General features: G+C 36.2%; 1 protein-coding gene across 3 annotated transcripts in view; it reads right to left on the bottom strand.

Annotated features, from left to right (window-relative positions):
• Positions 1–18,890, bottom strand: part of cfap46 (cilia and flagella associated protein 46) — a 51,992-nt gene that overhangs the window by 10,367 nt on the left and 22,735 nt on the right. For all 3 annotated transcript variants that reach the window (XM_028007634.1, XM_028007635.1, XM_028007636.1), the window contains 25 exons: positions 18,428–18,609; positions 17,885–18,016; positions 17,639–17,801; positions 15,437–15,503; positions 13,961–14,099; positions 13,690–13,873; positions 13,147–13,300; positions 12,493–12,710; positions 11,990–12,262; positions 11,225–11,383; positions 10,677–10,825; positions 9,244–9,342; positions 9,112–9,169; positions 8,825–8,977; positions 7,977–8,177; positions 7,800–7,906; positions 7,363–7,542; positions 6,721–6,856; positions 4,795–4,992; positions 2,531–2,713; positions 2,306–2,413; positions 1,417–1,599; positions 1,084–1,257; positions 321–418; positions 169–245 (listed from right to left, as the gene is read on the bottom strand). In XM_028007634.1, coding sequence (XP_027863435.1) covers positions 169–245; positions 321–418; positions 1,084–1,257; positions 1,417–1,599; positions 2,306–2,413; positions 2,531–2,713; positions 4,795–4,992; positions 6,721–6,856; positions 7,363–7,542; positions 7,800–7,906; positions 7,977–8,177; positions 8,825–8,977; positions 9,112–9,169; positions 9,244–9,342; positions 10,677–10,825; positions 11,225–11,383; positions 11,990–12,262; positions 12,493–12,710; positions 13,147–13,300; positions 13,690–13,873; positions 13,961–14,099; positions 15,437–15,503; positions 17,639–17,801; positions 17,885–18,016; positions 18,428–18,609 — 3,775 coding nt within the window. The remainder of the gene's footprint in view (positions 1–168; positions 246–320; positions 419–1,083; positions 1,258–1,416; positions 1,600–2,305; positions 2,414–2,530; positions 2,714–4,794; positions 4,993–6,720; positions 6,857–7,362; positions 7,543–7,799; positions 7,907–7,976; positions 8,178–8,824; positions 8,978–9,111; positions 9,170–9,243; positions 9,343–10,676; positions 10,826–11,224; positions 11,384–11,989; positions 12,263–12,492; positions 12,711–13,146; positions 13,301–13,689; positions 13,874–13,960; positions 14,100–15,436; positions 15,504–17,638; positions 17,802–17,884; positions 18,017–18,427; positions 18,610–18,890) is intronic.

Genomic DNA, 18,890 nt, shown 5'->3' on the forward strand with positions numbered 1-18,890 from the left:
CACATAAAACAATCAATAATTTGTGTAAGCTATTCACTGTCACATCCAGTGGAGAAGAGGTCAAAGGGAAAGCAAGATTTTATTTTCTTGTGTACAAAAAATAATTTGACACATCTTCCTTTGAGACTGTCTTTTTTTGCATTAATTAAAGGATGAAAATTAGGAAACCTGTCTGAGGTGGAGTCTTTGCTTTCGGATTTTCTGGAGCTTTGGTTGTCTCACAGAAGCAGCCAAAGAGTTCAGAGCTAAAACAAAATAAAACCCATGTATAAATGGAAATGTTTAACCAGATAAAAACTGACTGAAAGCAAAAGATTTACCCGTCATTGGAGTGCTGAAGCAACAAGATCTTCATGTTGGGAGGGATGTCTGACAGGATATCCAGGTGTTTGGGAATGATGGTCAGCTGATGGAAGGCCTGCATAAAAATGCAATTTCAGGATCACAAATTTGGCAGGATAAGAAGAAAAATTAGTCTCTATGTGGATGTATATGTTTGGCAAAGTTCCTGCAACTTTCAGTTAAATTCAAGTTTTAGAATTTAGAGTTAAGGCTAAAGTATTTTCGGTTTCAATATAATGCAGGAAAAAAATGTAATCAAAGAACAGCTGATCAACAAAAGATGTCTGGTGAAAAAGTGTGCCCGATAACATAACTGACTTGAATTATGGGGTGTAACCTTTGACCTTTTCATTTCTAAAGATGCTTTAGAAATGAAAGACTCTTATAAATTTTTAAAAAGCAAAGCGAAAGAACAACAGCAAAGTATATCTATATGTTCCTGTAAAATTGACATTAAAAATGTGATACTGCAAGGATTTCACTATCATTAGTCAATAGCTAACATGCATCCTGCTGTTTTTTAAAGTCTGCAGCATCTTTGCATAAACCAGTTTGCTGACATGACTGAATTTTATAATTGAATATATTTGCATCAAGTTGGTTTATGTGACTTAAAACCCCTTCTGCAGATTTGAAGCAAGCATCATAGTAGCACCAACATTATGCCACCCATGAAGAAAGTTTAGTGGACTGCGTGTGACAGCATCTATAAATCATGAAGGGTGCTTAGTGACCCTGTACCTTGAAGAGGTGGAGGAGCTGTTCCTCCGATCTTTTCAGCATGCTGCTGGATCTCTTTTCCTGGGAGACGAACAGATTCCTGTGGAGGCTGAGTAGAGCTGAGAGCTGGGACACAGAGGTGTCAGCGCAGGCACAGTTTAGGAGCTCGGCCGCCATAGCAACAGTGCAGCAGCTCTGGGAACAAGGAGTTAGACCAATGATTTTATTGAGGGGCAATATGATGCGTCATAACAGCTGTTTGCATTTAATTCAGGCTATATGCATTTTATGATAATTCCAACAATTAAAGATATGTACTATGTGATGCTCAGTCAACCTGCAGCAGTGCAGTACCTGATAAAGGGCGAGGTATTGACCGGTCACTGTAGGGTCAGATTGCCCATTACAGTCCAACATATGAAAGGAGGCCTCAGCCAAGATGGCGGAGGGTAGGTTGTGTTGCAGACACAGCCTGGCGGACTCAGACAGGACTTTACTTGCTTCAGCCAGCAGTTCCTGTGCTTCCTCTTTCCACTGCTACGTCACAATAACGCCACAATTTCAAACGAAACATGACATCACCAACCACAGCCATCAAAACAATTCTCAATAAAAAATAGAAACGCTCGTTTGTATTTTGGTTGTGTGTTATTTTCTTAAAGTTTTGTATTAAACTCTGGTAGCCTGTAGTTCTAAAACACGTCCATGTAATTCTGTAACATTTGGCCTAAGACCGTCTCAGTGCTGCCCTCTTTCTGCATTCTTATTAGTTGTGCAGGAAGCTCTTTTTTTGCGTTTGGGTCTGCCTCAGAGCCCAAGATGTACAGTTGTATCATTTCACATCTGTTAGCAGCCATTTACATGTGTAAGTGTAAACATTAAGTTGTGGGCCGTGGCCATTTGGATTTAAAGTGACAAGACAGCTCATTCTGAAAGGAGGTCAAAATAGGCAAAACTAACCAGACTAAAATCTTATGATCTAAGAATGTGCAAAATATTTAATGAACATGTTTTGTATGGCCATAGACATTATCATAGCCTGTTCAAGGAAGCATAATAGGTCACATTTAAGATGTAGATGTAGTTGTTAATCTTTGAGCTATAATTTATCAAAGTGTTCCCCCATAATAACTACATTACCCTTTTTTATTCAGTCTTAAGTGAGATCAGACAGTTTGAGCTTGAAGATCCCAGATTAGAGAGAAGTCAGAGCCGATGGGGTCAGTTGACAGGAGGCATGTACCTGCTGCTCCGCACTTCTGTCAGCGGTCCAGCCCGGCTCTTTGCTGCTTGAATCACTGCCTTTCCCCAAATTCTCCTCTGCCGTGGGAACAATGTTCGGCAAAGCATCCTACAGCACAAATACGTTTAAGAAACACAAGTTTTCATTTTGATAAGAATGCCATCTCCTTTCAAAAGCCGAAAAAAAAATCTAAAATCTGACTGCACATGTTTAATATTCACTTACCTGCATATGTTTGTGCCAGAGAGCCTTCACATACATGGGCTCTCTCAGAATAGCCAGCACTTTCAGGTACCTCCCTTGCATATTCAGGCAGTGAGCTCGGATTTCCATGTTGTCCGAGGTTTGGAAGTTGAGTGCAGCCAGGTGGCTGAGAATCTTCTGCCCCAACGTTCTGTCTGTGCAGTCCTGGATAACACACAAGCAAATTAAGACTAAATATGGCGATGGATCATAACTAAAACAATTACTTAGATCTGACAATCAAGTAAACAGGTTGTTTTTCCAGATTTGACTGGATGCCATTATAGGTGCTCAGAATTTGGCAGAAAAAAATAAACGGTTTGGAAACAAAGTGCTATCAACAGGTTAATATATTTTGGAAGAAAGTCCTTTTCACAGTTTCAAATCAGGGAATAGAGTTTAATATGCTACTTCACAAAGAAACACAGATATCCAGCAAGAAAACGTGACACACTCTGCATTTGGATTCTAATTAAAAAAAAAGTGAAATATAGAAATACATAATGCAATGTTAAATATCTAATGTGTACAGTGCCTTGAACAAGTTAAACCTTTTCCCCAAAACATCAATGCACAATATTAAGATTTTATGTGAGAGATCAACATCAATTTGTGTGTATTTGTGAAGTGGATGAAAAATAATGTATTGGTTTATCAGACATTTTATAAATAAAATACTGAAAAATGTGGGTTGTATTTGTATGAAGCCACTTTAATATCCTTAAACAACATCTAGTCTCCTTCAAAGGCCACCTAATGGGTAAACAAAGTCAAGCTGTACACAATTTAATCTCAGATTTTTCAGTGAAAGAATAAAAAACAGAACGAAAAGTCAGGTGTCCTGTTTTCATTTTTACATAACTTTGTGCTGGGTTGTCAAATAAAATTTTACTGAAAAACTTTGGAGTTTGTGGTTATGTAACAAAATGTGAAAAGGCATTTTGCTAACTGTTAACTATTATTTTAGAACTATTTTAAGTGTAAACTGACACTTATGAGGACCTTTTAGCTGAGCGCCAAAAAGGAGCATATAGAGAACAAGGAACAAAATGTTGATCTCAAAGGACCTTATTATTTATTCAGTTTCAGAACCAGCTTCAGTAGCAACATTCTAATGTTGTTTAAAGGCCTTCTCTGTCTGACTTTGTCCATGCCTCACATTATTGTGGATAAATTTTAACCACCACAATATTAGTTAGTAACGATTGATTTGCGTAAGCAATAAAAAGGGAAAACCTCCAACATTGCATATACTTTATAGGCACTGGAAACAAAAGGTAGCTTCATTTTCTTGTAACATGAAACCACAGTAAGAGGAGCTAAAAATAAGTTAGCGATTTAAGATAAGATAAGATAATTTTATTAGTCTCCCATAGGAGAAATTTATCTTGGAGGCAGGGGCAAAACTGCAATATAACAATAAAAACCCACCCAACCATGAATAAATGCATAAAAACAAAAAAATACATGAAAGCAAAATGTCAGATCGGCAGTACATCCCTATAACCATTCCCATTCACATACAATGCATCCTCTACATACTACTCTGGGTCATCGTCTGGACCTCCTGTTACTCTGTCCAGGCCCTGCTAGTCTGCCATTCATCAGGTTAATGGAGAGTGGTACAAATGAATGTTTCAGACAGTTATATTTGTACAGGGGAACCCTGAACCTTCTCCTAGAGTTCATAACATACTCTGATGCGAGCACATGTGACCTATTTAAAATATTTTAGATTAAGACAGTGTTCTGTAACTTCCTCTTGTTTTGAAATTTATTCTGCCTGCTCTTGGAAAAAAGTCTGAGACATCAGACAGCAGAGTTTATCCAGACATCTGAATTTCAGTCTTTCTCCAATGTGACCGATTGTTGAGAAAGCAACATCTGTGACCTCTGACCAGCTCTGGTCCTTCTGACCTTCACTAAGCACAGTACAGCCTCATGGAGCCTTTTTGATGGGATCAGTGCATGCATCTCTGAAACTGGAAGATGTAAACATTTGGTTTTGTGTTGCCATGATCTGACAGAAACTTGACATGGGATTTATTGACTGGTTTGGTAACTTTGTTATTAATAAACAATACTATGATAAGGGTTCATAAGCAGTCTAAATTTCTTGAAACATTACTGTAAATCATAGGTTTTTTCTACCTATGATTGTTAAAACTGTTAAAATAATTATTTTAACAGTTGTATTTTAACAGTTGTTCGCATTTGTTACTGAGTGTAACTTCAAAATCTCTCACCAATTCTGTAGAATCTGGCTCTGGTGAGTTTCTTGTGAATTCTTCCAGGATTAGTTCAATAGTTGTCTTCTTTAAACGGGCAAAAGCTTCCTCTGCCTGCTTAGGGCAATTCTCCTCCAGAATTACCATGCATAACTCTGTCATGTACACTCGCAGGTCCAAAAGTTTTCTTATGGATTTCTGCGACAGGTTGAAACTCTGGAGAGAGTGTGAGAACTAATGTTAAATTCACATCTAAAAAGAGAAGATGTACACAATATAACCAATATTCAAATCAAGATTAAGTTATCATAGTAGATAACTTAATCTTACTATAAAAGCAATGATGTCAAATATCTTGATGTTATAACATCAAAAGGTGATTTTTCAAAGCACTGTTTCAGCGAAGATGAATACAAATGCATTCTACACCATTCAGATTTTTATATGAGAAAAGAAAATTAAGACCAAGTATAATTTTCCTTGCCACACGTTTATTAAAAGCTGCGTTTCTGGTCTGTCACATAAAATCTTGATAAAATTGATTTAAATTTGGGGATAAAACATGACAAAAAGTGAAGAAGTTAAAGCAAGTCACTATGTATGATTAGACAAGCTTGTGATAAATGTGAAAAAAACATCCAAGAGGGGGCAGATGTAAATTAAATCTAATTTAATCTTCCTCAGAATGATAAATGACTTTGGCACATGCTTTCTGAAAATACATCAGTAAGCACAAGAAACAGAATTTGCACAGCAGCTTGGATGCCAATTATGTGTAAAACTGGGCTCTGGCTCCATCTGCTGAAGGCTAAGGGCAAAAACATGGCTTCTTTCCACTGTGGCTGGAGAAAATCCTCCACACAACATCTCATCAAAAAATCAATTGAACCAGGATTTGCAGCAGCTATGAGAACTCATAAATCAATCATTTTGCTTCATGATTCTATCAACATTTGACTCAAAGTTTCAGCCAACAGTATGGCAGTCCATCTCTGTCACAGAGACTCTCAGGAGACTGAATCTACGGTAGATTTTTTTTCCAGTGCTTGGAAGATATAAACTCCCATCTGCTGCTGACAAATAATACTTCACAAAGCTTTGCATAAAGGACTTAAAATAAAGCAATCAAAGGAATGAAACATTTTATTTCTTTGTACCAGTTACAAATAGGTTTCTAAAAGCAAAATAACATCCTTCTTCCAAAACAAGCTCAAAAAATCTAACTACAATGACAACATTTGCCATCTGCACATATTTTAAATAAGCCAGCAGTCTTCACCACAGTGATTGGCTCTTACTGGAGCCAAACTATCAACTTTCAAAGCTGTTCACATGAAGCTGTTTGTTAATAAACTTCCCTAAAGGTTAGAAACAATCTGTGAGTTTTTATTATGTGACAATTTCACAGCTGGCACTTTATACCAGGGCTCAGCTCAAAGGAGAGAACTTTCACAGATTACAAAATGCAAAACAAACTTCTGATGGGTTTCTTTCAACAGTGTCTCTCTTAGTAGGTTTGCAGTCATCTTGTAATCTTTATATTACAAGATGACAGTTGTGTGAGATGTTCAAAGCTTGGGATATTGTTTTATAAGCAAACCCTGCTTTAAACTTTTGGAAGCACTGGACTCTATTTATGGATATGTTAATAAATGAGTCTAAAAAATATTTCTGCAACAGCTTATTATTATTAAAAACTCTAAAACACTATAGTTTTATCATTTGCTTTATGCCTGTACTCCAAGTTTGTAAGTAGTTTTTAAAAGTCTTCAGGCGTATTTTTAAGGATTTGCTCTCTAAACCTTATGAGCTAAACATGTTAGCAGCTCATTCAGATTCAAAGATAGAAGGATTGTATGAACATGTGAGATGTAATCCCTCCCACGGTTTCTGGGAGGACATCATCCCCTTGAAAGCGACGTTCTGAGGGAACACTTTATTTACCTCCTGAGGCGAAAACAGCCTCTGAGCACTAAGTATCACATGTTCCTGCTGTGCGACAGCCAGTTGCATTTGGGAGACGGCATCAAGCCGGTATTGATGTTTCTTCTCTTCGTCAGTGACCTTTCCAGCCAAAATCCTGCAGAAAAATAAAAATGTTTGTAGGAAAGAGTGTGAGAAAGCCTGTGTAGGTGTTACTGTTTCTTATTTAGACAATAGTTTCTGTTTTTTAAATATAAACTTTCAAAACTGCTAATAGTTTCTGTCATGCTGTTCTAATGGTTTAAACTCTTTTTTTTATAACATCCCAGATGAAATCTTTCAGTGAATGGAGGTTTTTAAAAGGAATGCTCTACCTCTCACCTACTTGTTGCTGCAATCTTTTTAGCTAGCTGGCTCTAAAAAAGCTCAGGTTTTCCCTGCTTACAAAACACATTTGGCTGTGTGGAAACATGTCCAGTTGCAAAAAAACAGCATGGAGACTGTAAAGGTAATGCTGGGTTAATTAAAACTACGTTTGACGAGCTTTGAGCAATTAGTTAAGAATTTATTTTCAAATAACATTTTTAGAACTGTGGAGTCAAAAATAATCTGATTTTGCTTGCTAAATTCAGTTCTGCTCAAAAAGCTGAGCAATGGCCTGACCTCAGACCATATGCACAATCTCTATGTGCCTCTGCTGCCTGTTGTCCAAAGTTGAACTTGGTGAGACTATCTGCAGACAGTCTGAGTGTCTCACATGCAGCCATTAGCCTCTCAACAACCTCAGTGCCAGATGTCTCTGCAGTAGCATTAGAAATGGCTCGAATACATTCAACTGCACCTCTGAAACAAAGCACAACACCCTGAATTATATCGTGTTTATATGTGAGCATAGTAAGCTTAAACATTCTTAGAAAACATGTTTGAACTTTTAATTGTGTTAAAAATAAGTGGTTCAGATACATTAGATTTGACCTTAAGCAACCATTAGCAGATGTTTATTTTTAATTTACAAATCAGTTAAAAATATTTAATAAGTCATACTAACCACTGAGGACAAAATTAAACACTGCTTAACATGCTTAGAGGTTTGGATTTACCTGTTTTCTAAGGAAATGATCATTGAACTGAGCTCTTGAACTCTGTTTACTTGCAGTTCTGCAATCAGCTGCAAAGCCTCACAACCTTGTTTGACAATCTCATCAACCTGTAAAAACATAAATATGTTATTGTTTGAAACAAGTATGTAATCTTCAGTCCATGGGTCGTTTCATCACCTTGGTTTGTGAAGCTTCGTCTCTCAGTCCCACCACAGCCGTTACCCTGGTGAGAGTGAGGTGGTACCAGAAATCATGGTCACCTTTGGGGGTTTGGATTTTATCCAACAGAATCAGAGCCTGAGCAAAATTCTGCTCCTCACAGGCAAGAGCTGCCAGACATACTAAACTTTTTGCTTCAGCTCTCTCATCTCCAAGTTCCTGAAAGTATGTAAATTCAAAGAAACAGTGTTGACCAGTTTTACTGGGATACCGTGTAAAAATGTGTAACAATTAATAAATAAACTCACATTAAAGGCTTTAGTTTTCTAACCATTTCAGTGCATTATTATGTGACTAAAATAATAATATGAATATGAATTTTTGCTAGGGCTTTTTTTACTGATTATATTTATTGCAATAACAATAAAGCAGCTTATTGGAAATGACTATCAAATATTCAAAGCAAACAATAACATAAAGAAAGATTTTGGTTACAGATAATAGAGTACATCGATTTCACCAGTTAAATATTTTTCAAAAGCAACTTTAAAATTCCAACTCATTTAATGTTTTTTTCTAGATAATTTTGTTGGAGCTAGTTGTCTGCACAGGCTTCAGAAATAATGAATACTTTATTTTTAACTGATTACCAGAGTGCTTCAAGCTAAAAGCTAGTAAAAGTAGACAATGCACACAGAAAGGTGATGGTAATCATGAACAGAAGAGCAGAAAATAAAAAAAGTATTGGAATACATTTTAATTTTTAACTTCTAAATGTCTGTTTTATTGTGAATTTGCAAATGTAATGGGAAGTAAGTAACGGCTGAATTCAAACACAGCTAATGTTACATAATTTTTTAACTTACTCTAGCCACCATGTGGGCCTCTCCTAGAAGTTGTCTGGTTGACTGATAAAGACCCAAGCTGAGGCAAACTTCTGCTTTTTCCAGCCAAATATCATGAGAACTCAGATCTGCACCCAACTGCCCAGAAGAAATGTATTCATCCACTTCAGATATCTGAAAATTTCCAACATGCAGAACAATCACACTTAAAACCAACAGATGTTTACATATTTTATATAAACAAGATGTCCAAAAACAATTGAAAGATTTAGGAAGACCTTGAATGGACATTTTGAGAAGCAGCTGACCTGATGGTACTCTGTGCCAAGCCTTCTCAACTCTGAAAGAAACACTTCTTTGCGGCACCTGCAGGAATAATTTGAAAAACAGTTTTAAGAAAGATGTTCAAACTTTAAACTTTTGTGCGTGAGTTTACATACTTCATTTGTTCGTTTACTTGGATTTTACTCAGACTGTAAAGCATCTCCTGGTATGGTGAATGGGATCCAAAACCCAGCTCAACACATCTGTTCGCAATTCTAGTTAGATACATGGGAAAAAAAATAAGAAACATAAATCTTAGATAGGAGTTAGCTAAATAAGCAACGGAGTCACTGTAATCCTGGAACACAAGGAATTGGACTGATTGAATATTTCATGCAATATTTCAGTCATTCCAGATCTCTAATGTTTATGAATATTTTCTGCAGATGTATAGATCTTAATACATCTGCTCTTAGCTGCCTGTGGAGACAAAGGAGATCAAATCTTAAGTCAAAGTAATATTCCATGCATATTTGAATGTTTTACAGTGTCTATATTCCAAGGCACAAATTCAAACAATCACTGGTTTTAGGAATGTGGGTTAATAACAGATTTAGGAAATAAACTAGTCACGCTGTATGTAACATTTCAGTGTAATTGAATGTTGTAATTGATTTTTTTTCTTTGCTGGTTGGCTTACAAATTAAATGGCTTTGATTTTCATCAGGATTATCACACTGACTTTAAAATCTATAGTTTACAGATAACTACAAAGTTTAACTGATTTTACTAATATTGTAGACTGTAACCTCTGGGGGAAAAATGTCAGAATATTGCTTTATTCATCTTTTGTCACATTTGGGAGCAGCTTTAACAATTTATCTTTATAAACTATATAGTTTAATTCTGTTTTTGAAAAACAAAATCTATATTTCTGCTGCACCCAGGAAAGTTAGAAGATTACAGAAGGCTACAGTGGACTGGCTAAGAGCACCTCCTGATCTCCTTATGTTTCTGTCCGAAGCAGCAACACTCCTGTGTGAGCGACTTTCTCAGCATCAGCAGATCTTATTTACCTAAACAGCATGCAACTCTAGCTCAGAGGTATGTGTGATAAAATACCTGGGTAGTATATTATAAACCCCCATAAAATATGTTGGCATATGTTGGCATTCTCATGGCTATAATTTCTAATATATCATAGAATCTTATAAGCTATGCAATCTGATCAATAAACAAAAACATGTATAAATGTCTGAACTTTTCACATGATTAAACTTTAGCTTAACTAACATAAAGCTACATCATTTTTAAAGTTTAATCAGTAATACGTTTATAACAAATTTATGTCAGATCATAATTTCTTGGTTAATGTCAAGTTGTCATAATGAAGACATTTTGAATAATGTCAACTTTGTATTAAAAGTGTCATGATTTACCAAATGACACTTTATGACAACAGTCATAAATATTCATGAAGACTTGCTCATGTTCATAACAGGTGTTATGTCATGTTTATGACAGTGTCTTATTCACAACCTGTCAAATAAAGTGTTACAGAAATGTTTAATGTCCAAAGCAGATGTTGTCCCTTTCATTGAGACTTTACCTGAGTCTGTAAAGATCAGAGAGGCTCCTCCTCTGAAGCAGGTCAAGAGAAATAATCTCACCAAGGTGCAGTATGGGTAGAGTGAGATGATCGAGAGACAAAGAGCAAAGCTCTCGTTCCAGGCGCCTGAGATAAAACAGGCTTAGATTCTGCAGAAAAATACACAGCAGAGAAAAATAAGGATTTAGAATCAATAGTCTTCCATCACAAACATATGAAACATATCATTTTATATGTGGATTCATATTAACTAAACAAACTTCCATCTATCTGATGTTTAATGTCAACATGGTGATCAGAGTGCATTGCAACAAGACAGAATGTTATTCAGAGGAACCTCAATACAATTATGCACTATTTTTATGTTGCAAACATAAGAAGTTTGAGTGCTGTAAAGATTTTTGCAAGACAGTGCTCCCTAAAAGTAAACCACAACATTGGCTTCTCTTAAAAATATCTACTGTTAAAAATAAATTTGAGTCAACAACATATGCGGACCATCGTTATAACTCTGGAAAATCTGAAAGTGGGCTATATTACTGACGTACCTGGTTTAAAAAGCTGCATTTGTTGATGCAGTGGGGACTGTCAGTGGTTTTGAATATCTGTCTCATCAGCTCAGGACAGACATACTGAGCCCATTCTTTCAGAGTCGAAGGAACCCTTTCATCCATTGTAGCCTTGTCTTCGTCTTCTGTAGAGACAAGCTGGTCACACAGAGATGAAAGACAGCTGACACTTGCGTTTATTTCTTTTTGTCAAGTCACAAAGAAATCAAACATGTACCTACAGATATGTTTAATCAAGAAATTTGTTATTTTGCCACTTCTTATTTTACATATAACCAGGTAAGTATTCATTTATTTTGCCATCATTTACAGATATTATGGCAAACAGCTGTTGACATATATGTCAATATATAATTGACATATAGAATATATCAATTATTTAAATAAATGATAATATTGTTTCGAGACAATTTTAAAGTAATTTATTGATAATGGCATAATAATACAAATTCACTCTTTCAAACACTGATTAACTTACATTTGTAAAGAACACTTAACACTGGAAGATATTTTAAATATTCAAAATTAAACACAATGACCAAAAACAATAGATACAACAAAATAAAAACCACACACAAACGAAACCATAAATAGAATGGATTATGAAGTCTCTGTAAACTAAATAGCCCTTCAAACAATATCAATCTTCAGAATGGAAATTATTAAGGTCATTTTAATCATCATGAAATTAATTGTTTATTGCGAAAGGCTTATAACATGAGTTAAGAAAATTCAGTGACTTACTTCTTTGTCCTTGTCTTTACCCTTGCCTTTACCCTTGTTTTTATCTTTGCCCTTATCCTTGTCTTTACCTTTGTTTTTATCTTTGTCTTTATCCTTGTCTTTATCCTTGTCTTTACCCTTGTCTTTACCCTTTTCTTTGCCTTTGTCTTTGCCCTTGTCTTTGCCCTTGTCTTTGCCTTTGCCTTTGCCTTTCTTGGACGAATCAGTGGGAGAAGGGATTGGTTCATTCTTCATCATCTCACTTAAAATCTCAGAGGCTGTCGCCAAAGAAACCTGCCATAAAATATGGCAAAAATGAACTGTATGAACTGTATATGTGACCCATTAAAAAAACAAAAACAAAATTAGCTTAAATGTTTTGGTTGATATTTACACTAAAACTATAACAGAAGTGAGTGAGAAGTAGTGAACCAAGACTAGACTCTTGAGGAACCCCATTAGTGTGGATATATAGCGGACTTCCAAAATGTCAAAGTTAAATTGTAAAAATGGTGATGCAGTACCTGCCATATCTGGAGAACGAAGGTATAGGCTCGAAGCAGGTTTTGCTGATGCTCAGGTGAAGTCCTGTCTGCCATGATAGCGAGCAGTGTGTGTGCCTGTGTCAACTGGTCAAGTGTGCGCACCTCCTTCAGGTTAGACAAGTTTTGCGTGAACTGTCCATGAACTCCAATCAAGGACTTAGATTGCTCTTTCTTTACGTGTTTTAGCACACTTTCATCTACATATGGAAAAAGATAATAAATTAGAGCTTTGCTGGGTGCTGGAAACATACGTAACCTGAGACAGCTTTGTTATAGAATAGAATAGAATAGAATTCGACTTTATTGTCATTGCACTGTCACAAGTACAAGCAGTACAAGCATAGATATAGTTTGCATCTATCCAGAAGTGCTCTACAAGATATAAATATTTATTTACAGATGAACAAGACTATGTATGTATGGACTATAAGGGGTTACAGCAAAGAGATATAGATATTGTGTATAAATATAAATATGGGAGCTATATGCACAGATTATACAGATTATACAGAATATACAAGAATGTTAGAGAATGGATTATAGATAAATAATGGCAGATAAAATTTACAGGTTGTATGTGTGTGTGAAGAAAACAGTCCGTGATAAAGAACAAGACAACATAATGAGTCCAACCTGGTACTGCTTCTTGCTTGGGTTCCAGATGTAGGAGGATATCTATGGCCCACTGAACCTGAAGTTGGGCATCAGATTTTGGGAAGTTGTGATAGTACAGCCACCCTCCAAATTCAAGCAAAAGGTTGACCTTTTGCCACTCAAACTCTTTGCTCTGTTGGCAGATCCCACAAAAATACAAAATGACTATTTTACGTCTGTACACCATGAATTTTTACTTTGTAGAGCCTATTTTCCCTACTCAAAACATGCAACTTTATTCCTGTTCCAGACCAATGCTACAATATCTTATTCTACACTTAGGTGCAATGACATGGCAAGTCCACATGATGGTGGTAGAGACTTTTTATCCTACTTTAAAGAGTCCCTTACTTTCAGCACAAAATAATATGTTGCATTATACCCAGGCTTTAATTGGATAACGACAACTGTGGATAAAACTTTTCAAAGATCAATACAGTCAATCTGAATTCATCTGATGACATTCATTTTTGTTGTTCAAAGGACTTGAAAGAGACAATTTCAAGTCTCCGTGAGTGATACCGTGAGTCTTCTGATGGCGTTCTGGTAGCAGGTTAGCGATTGCTTTAAAGTGATCCCACACAGAGCCGCCTGGTGCCACATCGCTGAACAGCACTGTTCACCCTCCTTCTGTAACAACTCCATGTCAATCTCTATGCATTCTCCCAGGCGTACTTTAAGCAGTATGCGAGTTTTGAAAAGTTTTCTGGAAAAAGGAACAGAAAAGACAATCAAGAGCTCTCAGGTTTGTACAATGCCTCTCGTTTTGCATTTTAATGCATTTGTAACTTACAGTCGATGCCTGCTGGGAGTCATCTCAATTATAGTTTTGTCCAGCAGCTTTAGAGAATGTGTAAAGTCTTCTTTGTCCATGTAGGTGGAGACCAGCAAACAGATAATGTTTGTTCTCAAACAGAGTTCTTTAGTATCTTCTGAAAAAACATAAAATAGCAATATAGATATTTAGTACATACAGTGCTTTGCAAAAGTACTCCCAAAAGTACTCCTATCCCTTACACACTTACACATTTTACCTCTTTAAAACCACAAATTTAAGTTTTTTATTGCGATTTTATGTGCCATTAAGTGAAGGACTATATAGTGAAAGAAAAAAATGTGCATACTTCTCAAAACCTTTAACAAATCAAAGATCTGAAAATTATGATATGCATTTGTATTACACCACTATTTTCTCTGACACGCCTAGATAAAATCCAGTACAACCAAATGCCTTCTGTTGTCATCTAGCTAGTAACTAGAAGCTACCTGTGTGTAATTTAAAGGCCTCCAAGATTTGATAGACAACATTAGTGCACAAATAGCATCATGAATTAAATACAATTTATTAATATGGCACAATTTCACAACAAACTTCATCTCAAGACCGAATTTAAATACAGAAATATAGAATCAATTCAATTGAATCATACAGTGCAAGGTTTAAAAATCCATAACATGCAAACCAGTTCAGCACTAGTTTGAACACGAAGGAATGCAAGAGACAGCTTAGGGATACAACAGAATTAGGTAAACCGTTTCCCAAGCTTTAAACAATCTCCTGCTAAGGACTGTAAGAAAACCAAGACATGGCCGTCCGCCTAAACTGATAAGACAATCAATGAGAGACGTAGTCAGAGAAGCAGCCTAGAAATTCATTGTAGCTTTGGAGGAGTTACAGAGATCCACAGCTCAAGAAGGAGAAACTGTCGGCAGAACAACTTAGCTGTGCACTCCGCAAATCTGATTTTCATGACAAAATGATAATAATAACGGCATTGTTGAAAAAACGACATCCTCACTTGGAATCATTGTGGTAGCAGCATATTTCTTTGGGGTTTCCTCTGTTCCCAAAGAACAGAGGAACAAGAAAGCTTTTCTAACTAGATTGAAAGTTGGATTCAGAGTTACCCTGAAAGAGCATAACTCTTTCGGGGGGGTAACCCTGAAAGAGGTCCTGAAAGGAGTTACCTTTCAGGGAGGTAACTTGGGCTGAACCCGTATGCCACAATTTTAAAATGTTTTTTGTCAAAAACCTTGAAACATGTTATAATGTTTTTTTCAATTCCACAATGATGCAGTACTTTCACATAAAATACACTGAAGTTTGTGGTTGTAAAGTGAAAAACTTGAAAACAGTTGAAGGCGTAGCAAGACTTGCTAGCCGCTCATAAAAACAAGCCCTCATAGGTCACTTAGGAGAGTTGTGATCTTTTCATCTGTCATGGATTAAATCACAGCTGAAGAAAGTGAGACTCCTTTTAGAACTAACTTGTTGATCCATCACTAGGACTCCCCTGAGGCATTTCCCTCATGGCCCCTGATTTTCTCTCACATTTCTGAAAAGAGAGAAGGGACAAATTTACACCTATGTCTGGGAAGAAAAAAAACACGACTCTGCTGTTTAGCTGTGGATGAGCTAGTGCTGGACTCTTACAGTTATCTAGGATTAGTTGGGGTTTTTTTCTTAAGGCATACAATAAAGACAATATCATGTACATTAAAAGGAAGTGTATCAAAGCAAGTGGAAACTTACTTCAGTTAACGATTTACCTAGCTATAGTATCTATATTCTTTCTTCATTGGATTTCAATTCATAATGCAAAACAGCTTTAAATGCCCTTCAAATGACGTGCCTTGCTTTTCCCTGTCAGGCAGGTTAATTAGGTGGTAAAATGTGGCACTTAAAAGAAAAGCACAACAGATGAGCATCTTTCTAAATTCTCATATTAGCTCCTATAATTAAAGATTTTAAACCATTTTTCAGTTGAATGACTTCAGCCTCACATGCTGAAGAAAACACACTCAAAAGTTCCTCTGCACCACACTAAACAACTTTTTCACTTGTTTTCATCAATTTAAGATAATAGAGTGGATCTTATTGCTGCTATCCAGCTTAAAAGGTTATACTTGAGTGGTAATTTGCAGCACTGATTTCATTTCATAGGAATCATCTGGATGAAATTGCAGCTGCAAGTAGGAACAAATGATTAAATGAGTGAAGCATCAACTGGCTGTTTTAATAAAAACAATATTTCTAACTCTTGAAATACTAGATTACGGTTTGTGATTTTTAATGCTTAAGTTGAAAGGTTTTTGTAGCTTGCAATGATGCAACATAAAATTTCAATGAATTTAAAAATCAACAATTGAGTGCATAAGTTGTTTTCTCTACACTAACATTTGAATAAATGTCCCCACTAAATTGCAGAAAAACTGTTTTATCATAGTCCTGGTATTCTGGCAAGATGTTTGACATGTTCTTTTCTCAGAATTAGTAAAGCTTTTTTACTGACTGGTTTTCTGGAACAATCTTGGCAAAGTCAATGAAGTCGGACTGAGTTTTTGGGATAATTGTTCTGGTGGAACACCCAGTTTGGACCATCTAGCTCTTGATTTAAGGTCAAGCTGGATAATTTGGAGGTCGTCCTCTATTTTTATTAATTGACCCACATTGTGCAAAGCACAACATTTTTTGTTTCTGAAACTTTTATCCAGGACTCTAGGTGGATATTGTATTGAAACTTGAAGATTTTAGTTTTGGAGCAGCCTTTACTGTCTCTCATCTCGTGTATATGTTAAACTTGTTTCACTGCTGACAGTTTATGATTGGCTAACAGATCAGCATAATTCTTAATTTGTCCATAGCTTTATGGTGGATGTGTTGTTGGATAAAAGGTGCAAAATTCACAATGTTTTACTGCAACAAGGTCGGGTACATTGCTGTTGCGATAACACTTCTTTGTCATATTATTTTTTTAAACTAAACAATATACAGATGAAAGTTCAGCACTTTATATGAACTAGTGCAAATTGTGATGTTCACACCGTCAATTTTCTCTACAATAGCAGAAATTTCAGTGGCCTGAACTGTGTTACAGCATGAAAGATGAAGAAAGGTGGTCGTGAAGCTCTTCTATGCCATTATAATGCAAAATAGACATGCAATAGTGTGATAGTAGGATTACCAATTTTCTTTCATCTGAGGGTGATAGATTTGACCAGGAAATTAAGAGTGGTAAACAGTTGGATGTTCAAAAAGGATAATGATTCCAAACACACATAAAAACTGTTTGGAATGGATAATCCTCAGTCCATATCAGAAAACCAACCAGTTTAGATAAACTGTCAATTATGCCAAGAAATATCCTGCCAGAAGAATAATGGAATAATAATAAGAAGAATAATAACTGTAAAAAAGGTTTGCTTGAAAACTGATACAAAACATTTACTCAAATATTGAGGGACTTGTATGTTTAAATCTGAACCTTTAAGTATAATTTTACCACTGAGTGAACTAGAGAAAAATCTCAACCTACTCAAACTTGTGGTTCAAAATCAACCAACACTGTAACTTCATCTTTTCACATTCAGAAGACAACAACTAAAAGCCCTAGTGACATTCAGAGCCCAGGCGAATGTATGTAAACTTCTGACTCAAACTGTGAGCAAGAGTACAAATGAGATGAGATACACTGGCACAATTCCTGGTATGAAATAGGGTATTAAGAATCTTCTCCAGGTGCTCCTTGAGCCACCATTTGTCCCGAGGGCTCTGTGTCAGCGGCAGACAAGCGTTCCAGAAATGCCCAGCAGCTGTGACACACAAATCTTGACTGCCAGTTTTCTCTGCGATGCTATGAAAAAGGGAAAAAAAACCAGCCGGATTAAAGCTGAGCCCGAGGCATTAGTCGATCTATCAATCTATTCTAAACAGTACCTGACACCGGACAGAATCACTTTCAAACCTTCCCTGTATTTGTCAAGATTTCCACTGGACATGCAGACAAGGCTCAAACCCCTCAAACAGGCTGCACCGCTCAGCATCTTGTTCACAGAAGTCTGTTCATATCTAGAGATACATGGCAAATAATAAGCTAACAATCTATCAGTCAATGAACTAAACCAAAGAAACATGTAAACCCTATCGGGCAAAACCTATGTTCAGTTGCAAGCCCTTGTTTAGTGTAATTCTCCTGATGTGCACAAGATGTCCTTCTTTCCCTCAGACTATCCCAAGGAGAAAACGACTCTAGCCTTCATAAACCTTTTGGGTTTGTATCAAAAGGAATTTTCTCAACTACTGTCTTTCTGAAGAACTGTAATAATTAAAAACAATAACTGCTCTGAAGTAGATAAATCTTTTTATTATTGAAACAAAATATAACTATTTACATGGATTATTCTTATTCTTAAAGTATCTTGAGATTCTTCTATTATAATTTATTGCTGTATATACATAAAGTGAATAAACCTGACTTACAGGAGACAGGGTGCTGTAGTGACACTGTCTGCTGCAGCCTTCTCCAGTTGAAAAGCTTTCTGGGTGCAGTGTAACACCAAGCTGTGGTCTTCAGCGCTGTGACAGAAGACAGCCAGCTGGCACCACATCTGCAACTCTACCACAGCATCGAGCCAGCTGCATTCAGACGCAATGTCCACCAGCTTCAGGTGAGGAGAGAAAAAAACAAACAAGGAAAAGGTAAGAAGAGGTTCAGAGGAAATAAGGGCGAAGACGTGTTAGAAGGAAATATAATAAAACTGAAAGAGGAAGATTAAAATATGAAAAAAAGCAAAGGAAGAGGATATTAGAGGAAATCTAAAGGGCAAATGTAAAAGAAATGAGTACAAACTAAATTAAGAAAGAAATATCTAAGCAACCAAGTCTGATACAGAAGTAGGAGGCCAAAAACATATAAAATAAAATCAGTCCACATTTATTAAAT

The sequence above is a fragment of the Xiphophorus couchianus genome, chromosome 22 (assembly GCF_001444195.1).
Source record: "Xiphophorus couchianus chromosome 22, X_couchianus-1.0, whole genome shotgun sequence".
NCBI classification, from domain to species: domain Eukaryota; kingdom Metazoa; phylum Chordata; class Actinopteri; order Cyprinodontiformes; family Poeciliidae; genus Xiphophorus; species Xiphophorus couchianus.